This window comes from Malus sylvestris, chromosome 14 (assembly GCF_916048215.2).
Source record: "Malus sylvestris chromosome 14, drMalSylv7.2, whole genome shotgun sequence".
In the NCBI taxonomy this organism is placed as follows: domain Eukaryota; kingdom Viridiplantae; phylum Streptophyta; class Magnoliopsida; order Rosales; family Rosaceae; genus Malus; species Malus sylvestris.
In genome coordinates this window covers 7,625,928-7,651,147 of record NC_062273.1, presented here as the reverse complement: position 1 = coordinate 7,651,147, position 25,220 = coordinate 7,625,928, and the positions used below count along the sequence as shown (strand labels likewise).

Genomic DNA, 25,220 nt, shown 5'->3' with positions numbered 1-25,220 from the left:
ATTTACATCATTTAATTTAAAAAATTTTGCGTCCCAAAAAGAAAAAGGAAAATACTGATAGTTTATGAAGTCATGGCTCAATACAATTGGTTATGCTTATCCACAGAAGACCTTCTAGAAGCCAACCAGAAACTTAGTGAGAGCGAGTAAAATATTGCATAATTTAAACTCCGTACATCTGGCCAAAAAAGAAAAAGAAAAAGAAAAAGAAAAAGAAAAAGAAAACTCTGTAGGGTAATTTGGTCTATCAAAACAATATTTCATCGCGTTTATTGGTATGGTATCTCTAGCATCATCTAAAAGAATAATAGTACCATTTTGTAATTATGATAACTGGTTAGGGGCATTGTTTGAGATAATATTAATTTTGTTTACAATAATTTAGGAAACAACAAATCTCTCCCCTTCCGGAATCTGGACCTCGTCTTCTCTCTCTCTCTGCCTATTCTACTGTGTAATGTATTAAGAGAGAGAAAGAGATAGAGAGGCTAGAGAGAGAAGGAGGGAGGGAGCGAGAGAGAGAGAGAGAGAGAGAGAGAGAGAGGGTCTAGAGAGAGAAATAGGGTTAGGAGGGAAGTCTCTGCGATAGAGGCTGGACCCTTTCTCTGTCTTTCTATCTATATTCCACCAATCCTCCAAATGGTGGCTCTCACGCGCTGAAATTCCCCTTCTCATCTTCTTCTTCAATTCCAAACCCCAAAACCCTCTCTCCCCATTTCCTTAAATCCCATCTCTCGTTTCAAATTCTGGTCATCTTCCAAAAATTTTCTCAATTCAATTGGGCTACATAGCAATTCGGATCTTGAACTCAAAAACCCATCTCTTGATTTTGCCCTAAAACCTCAGATCTCGAGTTTTCGATTCGAATTCTGACACGATTGTGGCTCCGAGACCGATCTTTCACAGATGGGTAATTGCTGTGTGACCCCCCAGACGGGTTCGCCGTTGAAGGACAAGAAGAACAGGAAGAATCCATTTGCGATTAACTACGTTGCCGGCCATGGAAATGGTGGCTCCAAGCTCTCTGTGCTGAAAGACCCAACTGGCGTTGAAATCGAGCAGAGATACGAACTGGGTAGGGAGCTCGGCCGCGGAGAGTTCGGAATTACCTACCTTTGCACCGATAAGGACTCCGGCGAGACGTTTGCATGTAAATCGATTTCGAAGAAGAAGCTGAAGACAGCTGTGGATATAGAGGATGTGAGGAGAGAAGTTGAGATCATGAAGCATTTGCCTAAGCATCCCAACATAGTGACCTTGAAAGACACCTATGAGGATGACCATGCTGTCCATCTTGTTATGGAGCTCTGTGAGGGTGGTGAGCTCTTCGATCGAATCGTGTCCAGAGGCCACTACACAGAGCGTGCGGCTGCCGCTGTCACGAAGACGATTGTTGAAGTTGTTCAGGTGAGGGTTTTGGTGGTTTTTTGTGATCTGTTGGATTGGTGATTGATTGGATCTTCTGAGGGTATTTTACTAGTGATAGACTTTGATTAAATCTAGATCTGATTGAAATTTTGATCATTTGTTTAATTCTTTGACGAGTATATTCCATTTTCATTGTATATCAGTTAAGCTAGCTTTTGGTGGTCAAATTGCAATTGTCGAATTGTGGTGAATTGATTCTTTTGACATTTTGTGTGTATAGAATAGATTTTTTGTTCCCCAAGATTATTCTTTGAGGAATCAACCTTATGATAGGTTTACATGCACTGGCATGATTTTAATGTGTTTAATTCTCTTGCAGATGTGCCACAAGCACGGTGTGATGCATCGGGATCTCAAACCCGAGAACTTTTTATTTGGAAACAAGAAGGAAACAGCACCTTTAAAGGCAATTGATTTTGGGTTGTCCGTGTTCTTTAAACCTGGTAAAGTCCTCTCCAAAACTATTGACATTTGATTGTTCTTGCTCTGATTAGTTTACTAATAATTTTTTATTTCTCTGATTAGTTTACTAATAATTTTTTATTTCATGTGTTTCCAGGTGAAGTATTTAGTGAAATTGTTGGAAGTCCCTATTACATGGCTCCTGAGGTGCTTAAACGCAACTATGGTCCTGAAGTTGATGTGTGGAGTGCTGGAGTTATACTATATATCTTACTTTGTGGTGTTCCACCATTTTGGGCAGGTTTGTGTGTGTTTGTATATGTGCGTGTCTATTTAAACGTCACCATTTTGGATTTCAGACCCATTGAAATGAATTGCTTACTTTTCTTCTATCGAATTCTGATTTACCTGCTGGCTTTCCTATGTTAGCATCTCTGACAATTTCTGACTTGAATCTATTATCTTGCTGTGCAGAAACTGAACAAGGAGTTGCACAAGCAATTATCCGGTCTGTTGTAGATTTTAAGAGGGACCCCTGGCCTATGGTTTCTGATAATGCGAAAGACCTTGTGAAGAAGATGCTTAATCCTGATCCAAAGCGGAGGCTTACAGCTCAAGAAGTTCTAGGTAATGTCAGTTCTGCTGACGGTTATCATTATTGTTTATCATTATAAAGAGACTTTTGTTGCTTGAAGAATTTGGAAAGTGCAAAACATAATATTATGAACGTACATCTTATTCTTGCTTCTTTGAGTGCAGATCATCCTTGGTTGCAAAATGCAAAGAAAGCTCCAAATGTTTCTTTAGGTGAAACTGTTCGGTCAAGGCTCAAGCAATTCTCTATCATGAACAAGCTCAAGAAAAGTGCGCTCAAGGTAGTCTTCCAAAGATTTATGTTTGATAATTTTTTTCATAACCTTTCATCTGATTTCTGTGTTCTATTGTACGTGTGATATGTATGTGTCCTCAGTTACTAATGGTTTCTTTTGGTTCTTTTGGAATTTTTAAATTAACAGGTTATAGCTGAGTTTTTGTCGATGGAAGAAGTTGCTGGCATACAGGAAGGATTTAAGCTCATGGATATTAACAACAAGGGCAAGATTAACATTGACGAGCTAAGAGTTGGTTTGCATAAACTTGGCCATCAGATTCCTGATGGGGATCTTCATATTATGATGGAAGCTGTAAGTATTATCTTGTATTAGTGTATGGTTTGCTATGTTAGAGGATTAATTAGTTATGACCTGTGGGCTAATAACAATCTATATGCATGTTCAACTCAAAGAATCTGAAACCTTCTTGCTTAAATGACTCTGCATTGCATTACATTTTAAAGATCCGTATAATGCTACATGTGATAATAAGAGTGGTTTCTTTTCTCTTAAACAGGGTGATGTAGATAACGATGGATATCTGGACTATGGAGAATTTGTAGCCATCTCCGTTCACCTAAGAAGGATGGGCAATGATGAGGAGCACCTTCGCAAAGCATTTGAATTCTTCGACCAAAACCAGAGTGGGTATATTGAAATTGAAGAGTTGCGAAATGCCTTGAGAAATGAAGTTGATGACAACATTGAAGATGTAATCAATGCCATTATTTTTGACGTAGATACAGACAAGGTCAGTCAAATTGCATGTTAAATCTATAACCAACACACATCGACCATTTTTCTAATTTTATCTTAATGGGAGTCTTGTTGCAAATCTGCAAATGAATCAAAACCTTGAATTTTTCTTGTTGTAGTATTTGCCTAGAATCCAGACTGAATCCTTTCCATGATTGCAGGATGGACGAATAAGTTATGAGGAGTTTGCCGCAATGATGAAGGCCGGGACAGATTGGAGGAAAGCATCAAGGCAGTATTCGCGAGACCGGTTCAATAGTCTCAGTTTGAAATTGATAAGGGATGGATCGTTGGAAGGTAAATCGGAGAGTACGTAACGTTGGAGGATTGACCCACGGTACTTGTGGGGAAGATGCATATTAAGGAAACAATCTTTCATTTTTTTTGTTGTGTTATGCAATTCTTTTTCCATTTTTTTCGTTGTTTTTAGACCGTTTTGTGATTATTACTAGGACATGGGCCAAGGGTGTTCGTGTCTTGGTGAATGGTGATGCATGTAACGTATTTGTTGTAAGGGTTGGGTGGGGGAAAGAGTAGGTTGGAAAACAAGCTCATTGTGATTGTAAATATGTTACAAATTGGGACGTATATTTTCATCAAAAGTCATTGTTTGGTGTGAGTTATGAGATTCATACGGATTCGAATTAAGGGCTTGTTTGAAAAATGCTTTTAAATGATTAAAAGCACATTTCAAGAATTGTTTTTGAGTTCCAAAAGCACTTGAAGTGCTTCTCGTAAGAAGCCCATGATTGGTGCCTTGATGCCTTCAGTCATGTGCTTTTTCATGATTACTTTGTATTTTTACAAATGATTGTTATAAGAAAAACATTTTCTTCAAAAACGTTTTTAGTTATTGAAAAACACTTTCTAAACGAGCTCTGATTTTTTGGGAAACAAACGATATGAAATTACCGATACAAGGAATTACAAGTTGAGGACATGTTGTATGGTTTGAGCAGTTGAGGATTATGCGAGTCAAACTATACATCAAGCTTAGTCGTACAAAGTCTACTGACTATGAAACCAACTATTATCGTCCGCTTAGAGCGATTGACATTTGACGATAACCAAGCTCCAGATAGGGCGCCTAACCCCGAACCACTTGAATTAACTTACCAAACCGGCAATTTGATAAATCCTTGGCGCCCAAGGCACCTGTTTCTTGAATTAATGGAACCTCGTCCTCAGTGCGGTGGCCGCCGCACCTATAACACCGACAATTCCAGCAACTATTCCAATGACTCAAAAATGTATGGGCCTGTTTTTTTCCACAAAAATAAATTTTGAATAACATGACCACTATTTGTAATCGCTCCCGGAACCCGAAACCCGAAACGCTTCTCCGCTCGGCCGCCAATCAAATGCTCCGTCTCCGAAGCCACCGAAGCCGCAGCCACCGCTGCAGGTACTTTTGCTTCTTCTTCTTCTCTGGCAATCTTTCATTTCTATGTTTCTGTTCGTTCTTTTCATGTTTACTGCATCAATTACTTATTTAGAGCCAATAGGTTTCACAATTTATCTTCGACATAGTCTCGTAGCGGTAGAGGTTGTTTTCTTGCTTGATTTGTTGATCGGGTGTGTGTGTGTTGGTTGGTTGGGAATGGGTAAGGTTAGTCTGATTGGGAACTGGGTTATTGTCTTAGGGAGGAGTAAGTTGATGAGGACAAGTAACATAAGGAACATACCTGGACCTGCTACTGACAGAGATGATGTAAACACTTCACCGGTTGTCGGACGTGAGGTATGCCTATGATGTAATTTCTATAGATGTCTACTGTCTCATACTATGATAACTTCCCCAATTCCTTAAGTTTTCCCTTAGGGTGTATGTATGAACAAGCGAAAGAGGTGAACCTGTCTAGGATATTTGTAACAACGATCTGCATTTGTAAAGTGCAGTCTTTGTATTAATAGGGGTCTCTTTCGATGAAAGTCAAGAGGGATCTCATGTAGCTCAATCCTCACTGCAGTCGTTGATCCAACATCTTCACTTGTTAGGTCTCTCTTTTTCTGGATCTTTTCAAAAACACAACAAATTTGAAATCCCTTTATCTATTATGATTAAATAAACAGGCGAACACAGTACTGAAATATATATGATGATAACTCAAATGGGCAAGCAATTTTCAAATTTTCTGATTTTTTTTTTCTTTTTCCAGGGATGATTCTTAGATGGGAGTCTAGAATTTAGACAGTTCAGATAGCCCAGACCATTTTGTAAATTGGCACCAACGATGCACCCTTTTAGTTCTCCTCGGAAGGATCCCTATTCAGAGGGGCCTTTGTAACCATATGAGGTGATTGTGTTGAACTTTTATTGTTTCTGATGCTTAGGAAAACAGTAAAGGTCGTACCCAGTGCACAAGGCTCCCGCTTTACGCAGGGTCTGGGAGAGGTGAATGTCGGCTAGCCTTACCCCCATTTATGGAGAGGCTGCTCCCAAGTCTCGAACCCGAGACCTACCGCTCATGGGCGAAGGCACTTGCCATGCAGGGTATAAATAATTACTGTCACGGTTGAACGCCAATACGTCTGCTCCATTTTGAACGAATTGGAATCAAAATAAGGCACATTGTCATATTACTTAAAACTAATAGTAAATGTGCTTCTTTCATAAGAACTGTGATGCCGTGGTTCGTACAAAATTACAAATATAGAAACTGTATTGCCAAATGCTTAACTTTTCTTTTCTTGAGGCAAATATCCTTACGAGTTACGGATCATACCAGTCGTCTGATATCAGTCATTTCTATCATTTGGATTGCTTGCGATCGCCACTGTGGAGGTGCCAGAAGAACATACGGGCCCTGTTGTTGAGCTTCTTGGCAAAAGGTGGGGCAGATTTGATATGCAAGGAGTGGGGTGTGTAGAAGTTTCCTGCTTTTATTTTCATTTTTAACTGATCATCAATTCAACGTAAATGCATAAAGTAGAATCAGAAGCGATAATAGCATGATAATATTTAGAGCATACTATGCAACAAAAGTGTGCACAATGTAATAGTTAGATTTATAGACAAATATATACCATAAATGTTTAAACATTAGTTGCCAACTATATGCATCTGCTTCTGCAGGTGAAATTTCTTTGCACACTCACATATTCCCCTGTACACATAATGAGCGTTATTTGACCTTGCACCTGAACATCCAGCCCATAATATTTCTCTGCACACTCACAATTGCTTGTCCTGTTGCTCTCTTATATAATAATATGCACATGTCTGGCTGTGAAATGATTAGGAGTATGAAACCAAAAGAACATTGGCTTGGCTAATACTGTCATTTGTTTGTCTGATTATGGCTAGTGACAGTTATTACTGAATTTTCTGCTTAGAAAATGCATCATTTTATCTGATTATCTCAACTTTATGTATACACTAGGTTGGAAGGCACAACCTTCCTCAAACAACGAGAATACACATTTCTCTTCAATGATTGGCCTCAGCTCCTCCAACTCTCAATTGGGTCCAAAAATCTCATTCTGGGTCAGGCAATTCATGCATTTTTACTCAAATGTGGCTGCCAGAATGTCACATTTCAGGGCAACAATCTTGTCAACTTGTACTCGAAATTCAAAAGACTGGATGATGCACATCACCTTTTCGATGAAATGCCTCTTAGAAACACAATCACTTGGACTTCTCTCATAAAGGGATACTCTGACATTGGTGACTTTGAATCTGTCTTCCACATTGCACATGATATGTTTCACAGCAACGAGAAGTTTAACGAGCATACATGCTCGGTGATTTTGGAGGCATGTAGTTCACTTGAAGACCGGAGAAGTGTGGAACAGGTTCATGGTTCTGCTGTAAAAAGTGGGCTTCAGAAGAATGTTTTTGCGGCCACTTCTTTGGTTTCTATGTACTCTAGAAGTGGCTTCTTGGGTGGCGCACAGAAAGTGTTCAATGACATGGATTACAAAGATGTTCAGTGTTTAAATTATATGATCTTGGAATATGGGAAGGCAGGCTATGGAGAGAAAGCAATTGGGGTCTTTATAGATGTTCTGAGTTCTGGCTTGGAGCCATTTGATTATACCTTTACAAATTTGATTAGCGCTTGCGATGGAGATGTGGGTGCGGATGAATGCTTGCAATTACATGGACTTGCTGTCAAATATAGTATTATGGGTGAAACTTCTGTTGGAAATGCAGTAATAACCATGTATGGAAAGCACCGGATGGTTGAAGAAGCTGGGGCAATGTTTTATTTATTGGGTGAGAGAAATTTAATTTCTTGGACCCCGCTTCTGTCAATGTATGTTAAAAATGGCCGTGATGATATGGCTCTCGATGCTTTCTTAAAAATACTCGATCGAGGTATATGTGTTGATTCTAACTGTTTATGTACTGTGCTTGATGCCTGTTCAGAGTGCAGAAATCTGGAATTGGGATGTCAGATCCATGCATTTTGCATAAAGCTTGATTTTGTCTCTTGGATCAATGTTGGCACTGCATTGATTGACATGTACGCTAGATGTGGGAGCCTTCAATCTGCAAGACAGGTTTTTGATTGCCTTTCAGGTAAAAACACCGCTTCATTTAATGCAGTACTTGTTGGATTTATGGAACCACATAAAGATGTTGAAGAGGATTCCATGGTCTTATTTAGTCAGTTAAGATCTTCTGGTATAAATCCAGATTTTATAACGTATTCACAGTTCCTTAGTGTAGCAGCTGAAGAAGCTTGCTTAGAAAGGGGGAAGAGTCTCCATGCTTGCATTATTAAAGCTGGATTTGAAGCCAAATCCACTGTAGCTAATGCTGTAATTACCATGTATGCCAAATGTGGTAGCATTGAAGAAGCTTATCAAATGTTCAATGATATGAATAGTTGTGATTCCGTATCCTGGAACCCCATAATTTCGGCGCATGCCCTTCATGGAGAAGGCAACAAAGTACTTTCACTTTTTAAATCCATGAAGGAAGTAGGATTTGCCCCAGATGAGATCACGTTATTGGCTACTCTTCAAGCTTGCAGTTACGCTGGACTATGGGAAACTGGGTTACGCTTATTCAACGAAATGGAGCCAAAGTATGGAACTAAGTCAGGAATTGAGCACTTTGTATGCACGGTGGATCTTCTGGGTCGGTCTGGGAATTTTTCAGAAGCCATCGATTTCATCAACAAAAGTCCATTTCCAGATTCACCTTTGCTTTGGAGAACTTTAGTCAATGTGAATTTGAATTATGGCATGTTAGCCTCAAAACGTTTGCTTGACTTGCAACCTGAAGAGGCTGGGTCTTACATACTTGTTTCAAATATGTATGCTCGAGGAGGAGTGTTTGATGAGGCTGCAAAGGTTCGAACCCTTATGAATGACTTGAAAATGAATAAAGAAGCAGGATGCAGTTGGATTGAAGTTGGTAATAGATTTCATTATTTTGTTGCAAGTGATATGGACCATCCAAAAAGTACTGAAATTTATGCAGAACTCGATCTATTAAAGGTTTTAATAAAAAAAAACTGTGATGATAGATGTGATCTCCATCTGATTTGAGATTTGATATCTGTGTATTAACATATCAGTCGTCTTCTTCCTTTGAGATTTTCCGCAAATATAACTCGTACAATTCATTGCTCATGAAGCACATGCAACTTGATCGCTTCTCTTAGATGGAGATGTCAATGCAGATGCAGGGTATCAGTCAAGGAGCTTCCATTTCTGTAAGTGGTCCTCTTTTTCTTGAAACGGACATGGAATGTGCTTACGTTTTGATTTTCTGTAATACGACATGAGGATAAGATTAGTAAGAGAATGCAAGCTAACATATGAATATATCATCCACTGCTTGATTGTAAAAGTTCAACATTGTGATGGCATTATGTAAATAAACACATGCCATATCTTAATACACACAATTTTGTCTTGTAAATGGTACCTGAATTTCGATTAGAGATCCCGGTGTGTGGCAATGTTCAGGCCCTATTAGAGAAGTAATCTGTTTTGTTTACCTGTGCAGACTTTGGTATTTTTGCATTTTCTTGTTGGTTGTGAGATAAAAATCTCTAGGCTTTTTATCCAAAATAGTCTTTGAGATTAGCATAACTCTTCATTGGTCCCTGAGATTTGAACTCGATAGAGTGGTCCTGAGTTTGTCCACTGTCAATCATTTTGGTCATTCTGTGAAAAATCTCTGTTAAATATGACCACAATGACAAAAATACCCTCAAAATTTGTCAAATCATTTTGGCCAATTGTTTATTAATGAGGGTATTTATCGTTTTGGTCCTATCTAACATAGTTTTTGCACATAAAGACCAAAATGATTGATGGTAGACAACCTCATGAACCACTTCTATTGATATCAAATCTCAAGAACCAAAGTGAAGAGTTATGCCAATCTCAGGGACCATTTTGGCTAAAAAGCCAAATCTCAAATTGAAAGTTTGAAAGTTCAAACTTTGTATTCAATAAAATGATCGAAATAGAAGAGCTACTTCTATCTTTCGGTGTGAGAGTTATAATCTGCTTTAGTGCATACTACACAAATAGGAAGCATCTATCTTGCCTTTTTGTTAGCCAAAACGTAGAGCCATGAACTCCTAGTCATAAAGATGAAATGGGGGCCAATGCAAGAAAGTATTTTCAATGCAGTGCAACCTCGAAAGGGAGATTTTTGAAGATCTTCTTTGTTTGAACCTTGTAGGGAAATATCTTTCTTGTTGGCCTTTTTTGTACTAAACAAATAATACGTTGAATGTTGGTGATACATCATTTTCAGAGTTTCGAAACTTTGGACATTGTTAACACATTGGAGAATACTAAATGGTCCAGGCTCGTTGTCACGGACTGAAGACATAATGCTTTATACTGTTAAAATCTTTTTCTTTTGCTTTTGAAGCTGGTGTTGCATTTTTATTAACAGAAGTGCATTCATGCTTGTACAGTATGTCGTAATTCCAGGCACTCAGCAAACTTTCATTTATTTATTTTGACTCAAAAAGTATTCTGTGGGTGCTTAAAGTCCTTATTGTAATAGAGGATTATAAAGTATGTAGGTACCAAAACGTCCTAGGTCAGAAGGCACCTTCAGGCCTGTCTTTAAAAAGTTCGGTTGATTAGGTTAAGGACGTCGCCATTTGTTTTTGGTCTTCTGATTGGATTTGAATCTTCCCACTTATGATTAACAAACATATACTATCCCGACGTTATAATCGGAATCGTTCATTCTCTTTTTCATCATCTGAAGATCATTTATGCAAAAAATTGTTCAATTTGACGATTTTTTAGCCATCCATATGCTGAAACAAATGGACGGATCATCATGAGGATGTTACTTGTCACTAAAATCGTTGATTTGTTTAACACATATAGATGACTAAATGGTCTTCAAATTAAATGATTTTTTTTTTTTTGCAGATAAAATTTTTAGGTGATGATAAATAGAATAAACGGTTCCGGTTATGATATTCATACTTGAACAGTTCTGAATTTCCGATTATGATATTCAAACGGCAAATGTTCGTTAATTGTAAGCGGGATGACAAGTCCCTCATGGAGGACACATGCATTATCCTTCAAACAATCTATGACTTTAATACTTTGCTTAGACACAACTCACAAACTCACAAGCCCAAGATATTAGGCTCGGGAATACGAAATTAGTGCAAATTATCATTCCATTCCATAATTGGAAAATAAAATACACCAAATTACGCTTAGGAAATTATATGTAGTACGACATCAAACACTTTAGAACTCCCGAGTCCTGCCCAAGAATAAGAAAACTGTACAAGGCTCGACGTCGTTTCACTAACAAATCCATCCCAACATCCCAGCACACTTACCACACTAAAAAAACATACGCATCAACCAAAAGCACTCAAAATTTATAGTTGCTAGATTTCTTTGACTTCACTGCTCCATTTCTTACAGGGGTGCCTTTGTTCAAAAGGGAAAGGCCATTGTATACGAGGATTATGGGGCACTTATTTTCCCTAATCATTTTCCTTTTTGGGGGTGGTGGTTTGTTTCCGGGCATGGAATTTGGAATATTCCGATGGTAAGGGGGCTAAAAGAAGGACTTTTTGGCAGGTGCTCTTCCGACAGCTCTCATTAGATTGGCAATTTCAAGAACCCTAGCCACCTTCGTTCCCCTTTTAGCCTCTGCCGATGCCTTCCTCTCCTCTGCTTTCCTATGTGCTTTGGCTATGTCGTTTTGCATCTTCTCTAGGGCTCTTGCTCTTTTCTCCTCCAACTTCCTCTGCATCCGCACATTCATTAGATGATATATGTGGTGTTATAACGATTATTCATCTTCACATTTTCTACTAAAATTCGCGGAAAAAAGAGACGCGAATAAAAAGAAAAAAAACATAGAAAATTGGCTAAAATTATCATAAATCAAATTACACTTGCTAAACTATCAAATTCAATGACATAACGATCAAAGATTGACTACATTAATAAAAAATTTGTCATTTCGACAAGAGATGTGAAAAAGCAATCAATTTGGCCAGCTTCCCCAAAGAAGCTTCAAAGGCCTTGTATGCCATAAGACGATGAAACAGATGGAACATCTTTATTATTAAAGTTATCACTGTTTAACGATCCCGATTATGACTAGTTGTTTGATCGTGATTTGAAACATTGGCAAGGATAAAAATATTATTAAGACAATTTAGTTTCACCAAATAGAGATGCTTCAAAGTCCAAATATTGTTCATAAGATGATGATAATGAATCTGATAGACGATGATCATGGTCATGATTAAATTTTTCATTATGGCATCCTAAAAGAACACTGAAAAATTGGCTAAAACGATCAGAAATCAAATCTCAATTACTGAACTGATCAAAACCAAATACTGACGCTAATGATCAAATATTGACAATATAGAGACCACATATCGCCAAGATGCTAAAAACTGACGGGATTTGAAAAATAATCATTTCGGCCAATTTCTCAAGAATAATTGGACGGTAAATAGTATGAAGTCAAGTGGTAAATCATCCTAGTTTCAACTAGTCAGAGAAACCATCATGGGAAATCAATTTTTCCAGCATGCACAAAAATATCACTATCCAAATCAGTTTTTTGGCAACGTACCTCAACTTTCTTCATCCATAAAGAAGCTTTCTGAACCTGCTCACTTTCCCACCCATTAATAATAGCATCCTCCCTCTTAAACCTGTTATTAAGCTTGGCAATCTTGTTGTTTTGCCAAGCCGATATCTTTGTTTCAACCTCTTCCTTCTTCACCCGATCCACCGAAACCATCTGATCGCCGCCGCCGCCGCCTTCTTGGTGATCCCGAGTCCTAACCGTGCTTGATGAAGACCCAATATGGTTATTAGCCTGACTATTCCTTGGAGAGTAGGTAATTGGGTCCAAATGGTTGTAATTATCCGGGACTATAGCCAAATGGTTGCTCTCCAGCTCCTGCTCATGCATATTATTGTCCTCCTCTCCGATCCTACCCAAATTATTGTTCCCTTGATTAATCATAGTATTATAGTCACTATCATTTGTGGTGCTATTATTTGTCCCGATTGCCGACCCAGCAACTACTAAAGCACTGAACTCTCTACTCATGGTGGTGAAGTTCTCACTTGAAGCTGTTCCTAATTCAGCACTGGCCATGGACAAAGATGTTTGGCTACTGGTTTCCCAAGCTTCTCTTCTGCGGCCGCCGCCATTGGCGGGAGGCGGCAGGCGAGGCGGTGTCAAGGCATGGATGTCCCTGATGTTCTGCTCATCTTCACCATGATCATCATGATGATCTTGTACTCCTTGCCTGGTGCCAGCCCTTTGATCATTCATATCAGAGTGTTTGAGTGTGTGAATCAAGCTTTTGATTTGTGCAGAGAGAGTACTAGGATTGGTGGATCAACTGAGAAATTTAAGAGTACCAAGGGCTTCTGAATTGTCTATTTTTGCTGCTCTTGAATGTTAACAATGGTTTGATTAACGCGTAATTTGAGCCACACATGGAAGTAGATTGGAGACGTTTGAAGTGAAAGGCTCATAACGTGAATAAGGACAAATTAGGGCGGTCAATTATCCCAATGAGATAAAAAGTGGCTTAGGGTTTTGATTATCTTTTTAAATCTATTTATTTATGTAGTTCCTTATTTTTGGTCTTATTCTTCTGTTGCCTCACCTTGTATAGACTCTTTAATTTGCATCCTCTCCTTGAATATCGGCATCAACATGTACTAGTTAGCTGATTATGTGGGATTTCGCTTAGAAAAATAAAATGCGTAGCACTATTCTTTTACAAAAAGTTACAAAACTTGGGTGTCTAAGCACTTACTAGTTGTCTAGTTAGTTGCATGTTGAATTATGATTGGGAATGATGATTGCACTTGAAGAAATAAAATGGTGATCCAATGCATGAGGCTTCCGCCATTTTATATTGAAGTCCTTTACTCACAAACTTCTAATCAACGACTTAGGTTTAAAATAATAATAACAAGGATTGCTAAAACAAGCAGATACAATGGCTTCCTTGGAGAAATATTTGATAAATTACTCCTGCTTGAAATATTTAGGTGCATCGTGTCGGTCGTTTATGTGGCTAGAGTTGTATATTGGCTCAAAACAATTTGAGCTTGCACTAGATTCGGCTCTTGTTTGGTTTGTCGAAGCTCAATTTATGAAAGAACCAGGCCAAGCCTAGTCGGGTTGGTTAAAAAACATGCCAAGCTTGAGCATTAGTATGTTCGGCTTGTAAAGCTCGTGAACAACTCAAAATTTTTCATGAGACAACTCAAGATAGGCTTGAGCTTGCCTCGGTCATCCAAGCTCGACAACTCTTGTGAAGTACCTTTTTGGAGGCCCAATTCGAACTAACTGAATTAATAAAACAAAGAAATAACCGTAAAGTACTACGGTCTAGTAGTATTTTTCTTTACTTGTAAGTGAAATGTCTTATGTTCGAATCTCGATAATGGTGAGTTCATAACCAATTTATTTCTCTACCCCCCTTAGTGTAAATATATCATTGTATTAAAAAAAAAAAAAAAAAAACTAGAAATGATAGTTTGATGGGTTTCTTCTTTCTCGTGGAAAGTACAAATAGGGCTTCATGCATGGTTGCCGCTTAAAGAAGCCTAAACCATATAACAACATATGCATTGCCGTTCATTCTTTCCGGTGCTAGTATGCTTCAAAACATTTTAGAGGTAACTTAATGATCTTATATGTATAGTAGTGTATAAAAAAAACTATATCCTGATATATTTTTTATAGAATACTATATCATACTAATGATTAGTGATTACTACAACACTATATTTAAAATACTTGGTATGATTGTTAGCTCTTAAGCCTAAACCCTACCACGATATTGCAAAAAAAAAAAAAAAGGGAAAATTAGTCGAACCAACTTACATTGGAAATAGCTCGAAGCAAGTTGAGATCAGTATGGGGCTCGAATTTTTTGGTTCAAAACCAAGTCAAGCCAAACTTGGCCAAAATTAAACAAGCCAAACTTGAGCAAGGTGATCTTCAGTTTCGCTCAGCTTGTTTATAACCCTATATGTGACAGATCTTTATCGGCTATGCTTGTTCCTTATGGTGGTCGTGTACAACGATATATGAGATATTCGAATTTGAGGCATTTTCTTCTTCGAGCTGTAGAAAAAATATTCAATATATTACCAGTAAATTAAGAACTACGCTTTTCCTTTTTGGATTGTAGAAGATATCGTACTATTGTTGGCAGACAAATATTTCTCTCTCATATCACCTCGATACCAATATAAGGATATTGCACTTTCGACCTCCAGGTCAAATGGTACGCCAAGTAGTGTGGGTAACTTAAAAAAAAAAAAAAAAAAAAAAAAAAAAGAAAGATGGCGACACGGACACGCGTTCAAACTTGAATGAAAAATTCCAAACCCAGATATCCACAATTTCAACCCTTGTTAGAACTTTAGAACTAGATAGTTAAGTGCAATAGTTCAACCTCTTCACGTTTGTAGAATATGGAGGAGGATGTGGGAGGGAGAAAAATCAAGGGGCACTGCTGCAAAAAGTACACTTTAACCAAATCTTTTTTTTTTTTTTTTTTTGGAAACACACTTTATCCAAATCTTTACCATATTCTATTCGATTCGTAGTGTCGGCCGAAAGATTTATCTGAAAAAAAAAAAGCAAAAAAAAAAAAAGAGAGATTCCCACAAATATAAGGAATTAGGTTAAGTGGGAGATGGACGATTCGGACGCTAATCACGCGTCGCACCGTAACTATCAAGGTCCTGTTTTTGGGATACACGTGGAACAATTTCAATGGAAGATGGACCCATTTGATGTGCAACGTAGGTTCCCTCCATGCAAGCGATGACGTCATACCACCGTATCAAGGACACGTATACGGTTACCTATAAGATATTGATTTTAGGTTTAACAGACGCCCACGTCTCACGTGTTTTTGACACTTAATACTTAGTAGTCTACTGTTATCTTTATAATGGTGACATGTAAGAAAAGATGAAATGTGCTTCTTAGAATAATGTCCTTTTTTAGTCTTTTAATTTTAAAATTTTGGGTAGGGTTTCAGCATCCAAGTAGAGATCAACGTTTGGGGATTGATGTTTTGAAGCTGTTTAGTGATGTGATTGAAGTGTTAATATTTTAAGAGGAATGTTACAAAGAATAAATTTATAAACAAAATTTTATAAATTAAATACCATGAAAATAAATGATGGATTATTATTTAAACGATGATAAACGTGTTCAATTTTATTGGTGACACATCATTTAGTTTGCAAACTTTATTTACAAATTTAGTCTTTGCAGCATTACCCATATTTTAAAGTGGAGTTTCACATTCTAAAGTGAGACTATCTTTGAACTCTCTGTCACCTTATAATCTAACGTTAAATTTTATTTCAAATTATAAAATATTATGATAAAACATAGGATAACAGCAAATTCATAAAAAATGTCACTTTTCAAAGAGTTGTCTTAACATTTCTCTTAACAATAATAATAAAGTTTGGTGCGGAGTTGTTTGCATCTTTGATTGGAAATTGGGAATTGAAAATAACCCATTCATCTGTCTATTGTGAACCGGTGATAATATAATTTGGGGATTTTATCACAATTATCTCTAAAATTGAATCATCACATCAAGATAGTTCATGAAATTAAAAATTGATCAATGTGATTCTTGAAAATGGATGTTACAAATCAATTTAATCCTTCCGTTACAATTATGTAAAAAATTCTGTTATGTGCTGATGTTGCACATAACTATATCCCACAAATTTAATTAAATATTACCATGTGAATTAGAAAATATTTAGATAAGTTTTTGTTTTTTTTTTGTTATAATAGGATAATTAAAAACTTTAAAATATCCCCTCCCTAAAAACCCAACCCTGTCTCCTATAGAGACACAACCATCAACCCAAACCCTGTCAAACACACAATGCAATTGCCATATGCATAACCCCCACACCCACCCAGCACCACCAAACCCACCACCCTCTCACCACCAATGTCTTCCTCTTCCTCCTCTGCTCCCAACCTCTCCCCGCCATCCAATGAAACCACCACCACCTCCACCCTCAGCTCATGCTCTCCCTAATCGACATCTCTCGTCCTGAGATCGTATCGACGCTGTCCGCTCTAGCCAGTCTAATCGGCCGCACCTCTGTTCTCGCGGTCCTCGTGCTCTTCGGCGCTGATAATCGAACTGAAACCTCTTCGGTGTCGCTTGACCTGGAGGTGCAGTCGACAAAGTGGTGTGAGACTGTAGTGGTTGCTTGGTGGGAGAGGAAAGAAGATGTTGAACAGTCTTTTTATTTGGGTAAAAATAAAAGGTTTTTTTTTATTATTCAAATATTTTTTAATAGATTTGTGGGATCTATTTATGTGCCATATCAACACTTAATAGAATTTTAACGGAAGAATCACATTAATTTGCTACACCCATCTCTATGGATTACATTAATCGATTTTTAATTTTAAAAACTATCTTAATGAAAATGATCAATTTCAGAAACTATTTACCATAAAAACCTATAATTTTTTATAACAATTATGGTGAGGAGGACACAATTCCATAGTACTATACCATTAGGTTGAGGGAAAAACAGAAAAAGTAATAGGCAGTTCAAAGAACATGGGAATAAGACAAGACAAAAGAAAAAGAGCATAGTTAAGTAACAAAGCAAATAAGGAGATATAAAAAAACTAAGGAAAACTAATGAAAAATGCTTGAAAATTTTGAGTTTTAATGATAAGGACAAAATAAAGGATAAAGTAAATAGTACTAGAATTGACTCGGGAACTTTTCGTTAAAGTTCCCAAAAAACTATCCATGAAGTTAATATCATCAAATGAAATGTATATCATATCCTAATCTTTTTTATTTTTTATATATTTTATGGATGATGTACTTTGAAATGTTGTTGATCAACTCCCATAATTTGATGTAGGGTAATGCTAGGGAGATTGTGGATGCAAATTTCTTCCTCCTTGATCTTGGACAATTTTGCACCTACAAAACAATTAACACCTTAGGTTAAGGCCAAGAGCCTCACGCGCCCACGATGAATGGGGGGGGCTTTGGCCGAAGAACCTCCGATGCCAAATTTAGAATTTAGAGAGAAATAGTGTTTAGAGAATTTTGGGATTTTTGCCAAAGTGTTGGAATTGCTTTTTGGTGGAAATGGGAGCCTATATATAGGGATAGTAGGTGGCCGGCCTAGCTAGGGTTTTTGGGTTAAATTTAGGTTTAATTAGGGTAATTAAAAAGGGAAAATATGGTAGAAAAGGTAGAAAACATGGAGGATGGCCGGCCATGTGGTGTTTTATGGGTCAAAGGGATCACTTAATTGACAATTTAAGGGATTAAATAGACAATTAACCCCTTAATTGGCCATTTATCATGATTTTTAGAAGGAAGGTTTTAGAAGTTATGGAAAGAATAAAATAAATAGCTAATTGATTAGCTAAAAGAGGGAAAAAGAGGTAAGAAATATATGGAATGAAATAGGTTTTAAGTTGATACCTATTTTGGGCACTTTTGAATTGGTTTAGGGATAATTGCCCGCTGCTCACGCGTAGGAATCCCAGTATGCCTCAAGGGTATTTTTGTCCTCTTTTACCCAAGAATCCACGTGTCACCTTGTGATTATTTTTGGCTCCACAAATGCCCCCACACCTGTTGGGCTGCTCGCAAGAAAGGGCAGCAGGTGTAGAGATCTTCTTGTTTTAGCAAACTTAAGACTGCTTCCTATTTTGATGGTGATTCTCTCTTTAATAGGAAATTAGATCCTTCTAGGAAAGGGAAATAAATTTCTCTCAAAGCCTATTTAAGTCCACCTTAAGTGGGTTATTAAATCAACTTTGGAGAGAGATTTATTCTACCCTACAAGAGAGAGATAGCTTAGAGGATATTTGTTCTCCCTCATCTAGCAATCTTCTACATCTTGCCCGTGTGAAGGACTGTCTTTCATTGCTCCCTTCATCTTTTTCGTGCCGCACCGAGGTAAGAAAAAATTAATTTTCCTTGTCTTGTTCTTGGATGGTGCTACCGTGGTGCAACCGTCGGGGTGGTGCGGCATGTTGGTTGGCATGGGCAGGAGTCGGCTCGACATGGGCCGATGAGGTATTGTGGCAGGGACCACTGCTTTAAGCTGCTCGACTTGGCTAGAACCAAGGGCAGTTTGTATGGCTGGGGCCGCGGATTGTGGCGTTGTGGCGCAGTGCTAGGCGAGTCACATGGCTCATGTCCTTTTAGGCTTTTGGACATGACGCTAGCTAGGCAGGTGATTGAGATAAATGAAGAGGTTGCGGGCCTCATGAGCTGTTGGAATGTTAAGTTGAACTCCCCTGTTGGGTACCAGGAATGGCGTTGGCTACTTTAACTCTCTTCGTCAGGAGAAACGTAGGCTGCTCCAAAAAAAAAAAAAGGTGAATAGGATCAAGGCGGATGCATTGGCTCGTCCAATCACTATTGTGGATCCTACTGCAAGTGAAGGTGGGAAAAAGGATCTTCCCTGCTTGCTCAAGAGATGCCGGCTGAGAAAAAACGAAAGACTTTTTTTTCTGCTCGCACAGGCTCGCCAACTGCCTCCAGGCTTGTGATTGACTTGACTTTTTCCAAGGGGACGAAAAATGAGGCTGCTAGATCTGAACATGTGGCGTCTGCCATGTCAAGAATGGCTAGTATGATTGCTGATAGGATTGTTCGGCATAAAGGTCCTATCATGCCCCTAGTACCGAATTTTGTACCAAGACGTCTGTTGGGAGCTAAGTCCGGTTCACCTTTGGAGAGGCTTGCTATTATGAAAAGTGATAAGGTGGACTCTGCTGCTGAAGTGGCGCCAAGGCCCATTTTTTATGCTGCTGAGACTGATTCGCCTGCTGGGAATGAGGAGACTGCTCGCGTAGGCAGCTGTGAGAAATCCATTAAGCCTGCTTTTGGGGAGGCTGCTGAGATCTATGTGCTTTTGAAACCAGATCTCTTGAAAACATGGACGCTTGTGCCAAGTTTGTTGATGGCATCAGAAAGGTTATTTGCCCAAGCTCGTTTACGAAGCATACGACCCAATATAGAAGGATTGCTCTGCTTGCTATGATGCAGATATAGCAAGGCTGCTAAGGAGATGGCAAATACTATGAAAGATTCTGAGTTCGTTGCTTTGAAGGGGTCTAATATTTCTGCCCCCACTTCTTTGCAGCTTGAGACCGTTCGCCGACAGATCATTGACTTGAAAACTAGGCTTGACGTGATCCAAGTTAAGCATGAAAGTACAAAAAAAGAGATTGAATGTTACAATACCTCATATTCAAGATCTTGAGTTTGCAGTTTCTAAGCCTCGTTTCGCTGCTTATGCAAATGATGAAAAGTTGATTGCTGCTTATGCTAAGAAGGGAGTGGATGAGCTGCAGCGCGTCCGTGTTAGTCAGCTTGAGAAGAAATGAGCAGCTGAAGGGTGAGAAGGATGGGCTTGAGGTTTCAAGACCTTATCTATTTCTCCGGAAGACTTGCTTGCTTTTACTTTTGAGGCTTCTATTGGTGAAGTAGTTGGAGAAGTTAGTGCCTAGGCTAGGGCAGCCGGGGGTGAAGCGCCGGATGATGCCGCTGCTAAGAGCGTTACGGTTGCTGAAGGTGTGGCGACCGAGTAGTCGTGGGATGTCCAAATTGCTGTAGTGTAGTATTTTAGGTAGCCTTTAGGATTTTCTTTGTTTTTCCTTGTAGCTCTTGTTTTGTTTGAACTCTTTCGGCTTTTGCTAGTTGTTTATAAACATGTTTTCCTTCGGTTTTCTTCATCTTCGCTTCTTTTGTTCATGCCCTAACCTTTAGACTTGATAGACTAGTGGCATGCATGCTACTTTTTTATAAGCAGACAAGCTCGCGTAACCTATGCAGCCGTAGGTGTTGGTGTAGAACTTTGCAAAGTTGTTAGCCATAGGTTTGGCAGCCGGATGCCTTACTTACAGAAGCAGACAAGTCTGCGTAACCACTAGGCTGTTAACCTTGACTTTCTTCAATTCTGTAAGTTGCGTAGCAAGTATCACAACACTTTAGGACTTGGTGTAAGTTGTTCCGCGCTTGGCAGAGGTGAAGCTTATCGACTACATAGCATGTCGGCAGTGGATAAAACTTCGTATATGCGCGCTAGCTTGTTTAACCTTTCACAAGAATGTGCGGTTGTATAAGTCTAGCGCGGCTTTACTGCTAAAAAGGCAAGCCGTAAGCAGTCTTCCAGAATCCGTAGGCTATCTTAGTGCACTCGGTAGCAGCTTTAGGGTTCTAGGGCAGTCGTTTATAGGGCGTACTGTGTAATGTGCCCCCTCCGTCTCTAGGGCCCGGTTCCCCGCAGATTAGGCCAAGATACCCAAAATCCTTCAGTTAGCTAAGCCTTGAAAAAGACCATCATGGCTAATTCTAGGAATCCCGGCGCAAGCCATCGTGCATCTAGTTATACTAGGGCAGCCAGGCTCATCCACGTCTGGATATTCGGAGTGTAAAGTTTATCCTCTCGTCTTGGAGAGCTGACCTATATGGGTGTCGGGGAATTGGTTTACCCTCTCGCACTGGAGAGCAATTAGTTTACCCTCTTGCACTGGAGAGCATGGTTGGTCCCTCGGGGGGCGTAATTCCTGCTATGGGTCCCTAAGAAGGGCGCATTCTTCTTTTGAAATGCCGGAGTGATTAGTTGTTGTAAGCATGCAGCTGAGCTAAGTTGTGATCAATTCTGAATTCCTCATTGAAAAACAAGTGAAATGAACGAGAACTTAGCTGTAAGGTAGGAACTGCATAATAACCGGATAGTTCTCGACTTGTGAGGTGGTGCCCGTCGAGCTTCTTGAGTCTTCGGGCTTTGATGTAGTGGGAGATCACACATGGTACTTCTTCAGATTGTAGGCGCTCCACTACTTTTCGATCTTTTTATCGTTTCATGGTGGCGATGGTGTAATTACTCTTGTCGCCTATTCTGCTGATCTTGTACAGACTTTCCCAGATGAGATCCATCTTTTTGGAGCCTTCTTTGTGGGCAATGATGAAGGCTTTTCTTAGGATTAGATTTTTGGGCTGGAACTGCCGGATCTTGGCCTTTTTGTTGTAGCTGGAAAGGAACTACTGCTGGTAAGCTGCGATGCGGGTGATAGTCTGCTCGTACTTTTTCTCTGCCAGATTTAAGCTTGTGGCCATCTTTTTTCGGTTACTCGTCTTTTGGTGGTGCGATATGCCCATAGACATCCAGGGAGTTCGTCTGTCCATTTTCTTTTCTTACTGGTGGGGGATTTCTTGTGGCAGTCGAAGATCATCTTGGTGGATACTTTGGCTTGCTTATTGCCTTGAGAATATCTTGGCGTAGACATATGCTGCTTGATGCCATATTTTTGGAAGAACTTTGCCAAATCTTTGCCCACGAATTGTGGGCCGTTGTTGGTTACGATGGATTAAGGGATGCCAAATCGGTAAATGATGTTCCTCCATATGAAGCGTTCTATGTCTGTATGAGTCGTGGTCGTCATGGGCTTTGCTTCTACCTATTTGGTGAAGTAGTTGGTTGTCACGATCATCATGCCTTTGCCCCTAGTAGTCTGGCTGGTGATTAGCTGGGAATTGGAATGAATTGAAAGCTTTTTCACCGCCAAGTCTTTTGTCATTCGAAGGCCTGCTAGTGGGGCTTCGTACTCTGCTTCGTTGTTAGATGCTTTGAAACCTAGAATGATCGCCTGCTCGGGCATCGAACCGTTTGAGGTGACAAGGACCACGTCCGCTCTTTTGTAGTTGGATGCACTGTTAACATGCAAATGCCAGAAATCTCCATCGGGTGGAGCAAGCGCGGCTGAGGTGTGCTCAGCTACCTTCGAGGTGTCATTGGGCCGCTCTGTTACGTTGTCAAGGCTAGGTGTGAAGGCGCGGTAGGGAGCCATGGAACTAGGGCCATGTTACATTTGGCAGGAGATGCTCAACTGCTGGTATTGGGCCACTTTAGAGCTGAATAATGGAGCAAGGGTCGGCTAGGGCCCTGTGACACGCAGCAGGAGGTAGTGTTTAACTGCCGGTACATGTTGCTCTTATGTAGAATCTTCTGGGGTGACGAGGATAAAACTTGCTTATGAGTGTTCCTTCCAGTGTTCGTTTGCCCTTGGCGTGTCTTTTGGGCCGAGTTGTTGCGTTCGTCAGAAAACTTTGCATCCGCCAAGGTCTACGCCTTTATTGTCGTGCGTCTGGATTCGGCGGAATAGTGTGTCAAGATGATGACTGCGTGCGAGGAGAGCTTTCAGGTTACAACAAATATTGCCAAAGTTAACTTTTGAATTTCTAATAGCATTGAGGAGAGCTTTTAAACTGTAGAATACAGGTAGTCGGGCCCCCAACTCTTCTCGCATGATGATTGAGCTTATTGCTGCTCTAGATACCGTCAAACACGTGAATAAGTCCTCTGCTGCTTCCGGTTTAGATAGTAGGGGTGTGACGTCGGGTACTTCTTCAAGTTTTTGAATGTGCATTGGCGATCCTCGTCCCAAAGTGCATGCTTCTCTGCCAGAGCGAAAGAGTCTGCCATAGTTAGATATTCTTTCATTATCAGTTTTCCGAACAGTGGGTGGTCTGCTGGAAGTTCTTTTTGGAAGGCTGTTCTAGCTATTGAGTCGTTACATCCGACTATTTTTGCCTTTTCTGCTTTGAACCTCCTCACATAGTCGCGAAGCGACTCTTTTGGGTTTCTCTTAACGTCGAACAAATGGTCAGACTTCTTTTTGATCGAGCGATAGGATGAATATTCTTTGGTGAAAACCAAAGAAAGTTTGTCAAAATTTCGGATAGATTGTGGCGGCAAGGTGTAGAACCAATCTTACGCCTCGCCCTGTAGAGTGGTGGCGAATATCTTGCACATGAGATCATTGTTGTTTCGATAAAGGATCATTGCGCTTCAGTAGCGCTTTAAGTGTTTCTCTGGATCTTCATCCCCTTTGAAAGATGCGAAATGTTGCATGCTGAACTCGCGTGGAGGCTCTGCCTGCTCGATCTCGTCCGTGAAGGGTGACCTGCTTATGTTGGTCATGTTCCGTCATAGTGCCTCGTCGGTGACCTTGTTGCGTTGGAAATCATGCAATCGCTTAGTCAATAGTCTATCTACTTCTTCTTGAATTTGCCTTTATTGGGGGTAGCAGAGCTCTCGGTTGCCCCCAGCCATGATTTGTTGGTATAGGCTGCTCTTCTATGTGTTTGGCTCGTCTATGCCGCGGATGCAGTGCATGTGGTGCGTTCCTAGCAGGCGAACGAGTTCTTCGCAGGCTGCTGGTTGAACTTGAGCTGGATTGAGTGACTGCTTCTCTCCGTCCGTCGTGTTGCCTACTCTGATGTGAGGTGGAGGATGCTCCTTGCAGGCTTAGCCGCGAATGAACACTTTGCCCGGAAGGTTGCTCATGTTGACTATCGGAGTGTGACCCCAACCGTGAATGTATGCTCATCCGTGGGCCTAGTCTAGAGTGCATGCTCATTCGCGCGCTAAGACGGGAGTATACACTATCTCGGGGGCCCAATAAAAAATGTACACTGCCCGAACGTTCGGTTCGTGGCTGCTTGCCGGGACGCTGTTGGAAAGGTTCGTCTGCCCTTGTTCTACTTCGGGATACCTCGTCCGGGGCACGTTGGATCCCGATGCGTTGCAAAAATTGATTCACCAAGGTTGTCTGTTGTGCAAGGGCGCTCGTCAACTCTATGACTTGTCGAGACAAGTGTTGTTTGCCATTTGGATTGGAAGAGCTTGGAAGGAATGCGCCTCCTTGGGCAGTGGAATGGTGGTAGACTCCATGAGCGAGATTTGAGTTGGAAAATGTCAAATCCGTGAAAAAATGTGGTGAGAATGCCCCCGGCTCGATGGTAGGTCCGGATGGTTGAGATAGTTTTGGGCCGACTTGGGCTGCTTGGAAAGCCACGTGAGCAGGCTGGGCCACGAGAGCAGGCTGGGCCATAAGAGTGGGCTGCTCGATGGAAGCAGGCTGGACCACGGGAGTGGGCTGCTCGGTGGGAGCACACTGAACCACGAGAGTGGGCTGCTCGTCGGGAGCAGGCTGGGCCACAAAAGTAGGCTGCTTGACGGGAGCAAGTTGGGCTGTGAGAGTAAGTTGGGCCATGAGAACAGGCTGGGCCGCGAGAGTGGGCTGCTCGTCGGGAGCAGGCTGGACCACGGGAGTGGGCTGCTCATCGAGAGCAGGCTGCTCAACGCGTGATGTATGCGAATGCGAGGCTTGGGCTCAAACGCGTGCAAGCTTGGATGGCACGGCTTGGGCTCGAACGCGTGCAAGCTTGGATGGCACGGCTTGGGCTG

General features: G+C 40.3%; 3 protein-coding genes and 1 long non-coding RNA gene across 5 annotated transcripts; 2 read left to right on the top strand and 2 right to left on the bottom strand.

Annotated features, from left to right (window-relative positions):
- Window positions 1-413: 413 nt before the first annotated feature.
- LOC126599244 (calcium-dependent protein kinase 32-like) lies at window positions 414-4,077 on the top strand. The gene is made up of 8 exons (XM_050265595.1): window positions 414-1,407; window positions 1,748-1,871; window positions 1,988-2,131; window positions 2,305-2,457; window positions 2,590-2,705; window positions 2,847-3,014; window positions 3,220-3,453; window positions 3,620-4,077. The coding sequence occupies exons 1-8, from the start codon at window positions 907-909 to the stop codon at window positions 3,773-3,775; spliced, it is 1,596 nt and encodes a 531-aa protein (XP_050121552.1). The 5' UTR covers window positions 414-906; the 3' UTR covers window positions 3,776-4,077.
- Window positions 4,078-4,768: 691 nt separating this feature from the next.
- Window positions 4,769-8,970, top strand: LOC126599242 (pentatricopeptide repeat-containing protein At2g33680-like). 2 transcript variants are annotated; one of them, XM_050265593.1, is made up of 4 exons: window positions 4,769-4,863; window positions 5,102-5,199; window positions 5,618-5,755; window positions 6,842-8,970. In XM_050265593.1, the coding sequence occupies exons 3-4, from the start codon at window positions 5,751-5,753 to the stop codon at window positions 8,961-8,963; spliced, it is 2,127 nt and encodes a 708-aa protein (XP_050121550.1). In that variant the 5' UTR covers window positions 4,769-4,863; window positions 5,102-5,199; window positions 5,618-5,750; the 3' UTR covers window positions 8,964-8,970. The 2 variants fall into 2 exon arrangements, with proteins under 2 accessions (XP_050121550.1, XP_050121549.1); XM_050265592.1 differs by lacking the exons at window positions 5,102-5,199; window positions 5,618-5,755 and having other exon boundaries at window positions 4,775-4,863.
- LOC126599256 (uncharacterized) lies at window positions 8,816-9,421 on the bottom strand. The gene is made up of 2 exons (XR_007615051.1): window positions 9,346-9,421; window positions 8,816-9,186 (listed from the first exon to the last, which is right to left on the bottom strand). It is a non-coding gene; the product is annotated as an uncharacterized LOC126599256 (long non-coding RNA).
- Window positions 9,422-11,061: 1,640 nt separating this feature from the next.
- Window positions 11,062-13,422, bottom strand: LOC126599249 (remorin 4.1-like). Its single transcript, XM_050265600.1, has 2 exons — window positions 12,517-13,422; window positions 11,062-11,670 (listed from the first exon to the last, which is right to left on the bottom strand). Exons 1-2 carry the CDS (start codon window positions 13,228-13,230, stop codon window positions 11,479-11,481), a joined length of 906 nt encoding a protein of 301 aa, XP_050121557.1. The 5' UTR covers window positions 13,231-13,422; the 3' UTR covers window positions 11,062-11,478.
- Window positions 13,423-25,220: the final 11,798 nt, after the last annotated feature.

Coding starts and splice junctions, on each gene's coding strand:
- LOC126599244 (XM_050265595.1), top strand. CDS start 907: ATGGGTAATTGCTGTGTGACCCCCCAGACGGGTTCGCCGTTGAAGGAC. Junction 3,015..3,219: donor TTCATATTATGATGGAAGCT/GTAAGTATTATC, acceptor TCTCTTAAACAG/GGTGATGTAGATAACGATGG. Junction 3,454..3,619: donor TTGACGTAGATACAGACAAG/GTCAGTCAAATT, acceptor CCATGATTGCAG/GATGGACGAATAAGTTATGA.
- LOC126599242 (XM_050265592.1), top strand. CDS start 4,820: ATGCTCCGTCTCCGAAGCCACCGAAGCCGCAGCCACCGCTGCAG. Junction 4,864..6,841: donor AGCCGCAGCCACCGCTGCAG/GTACTTTTGCTT, acceptor TGTATACACTAG/GTTGGAAGGCACAACCTTCC.
- LOC126599249 (XM_050265600.1), bottom strand. CDS start 13,230: ATGAATGATCAAAGGGCTGGCACCAGGCAAGGAGTACAAGATCATCAT. Junction 11,671..12,516: donor TATGGATGAAGAAAGTTGAG/GTACGTTGCCAA, acceptor GTGCGGATGCAG/AGGAAGTTGGAGGAGAAAAG.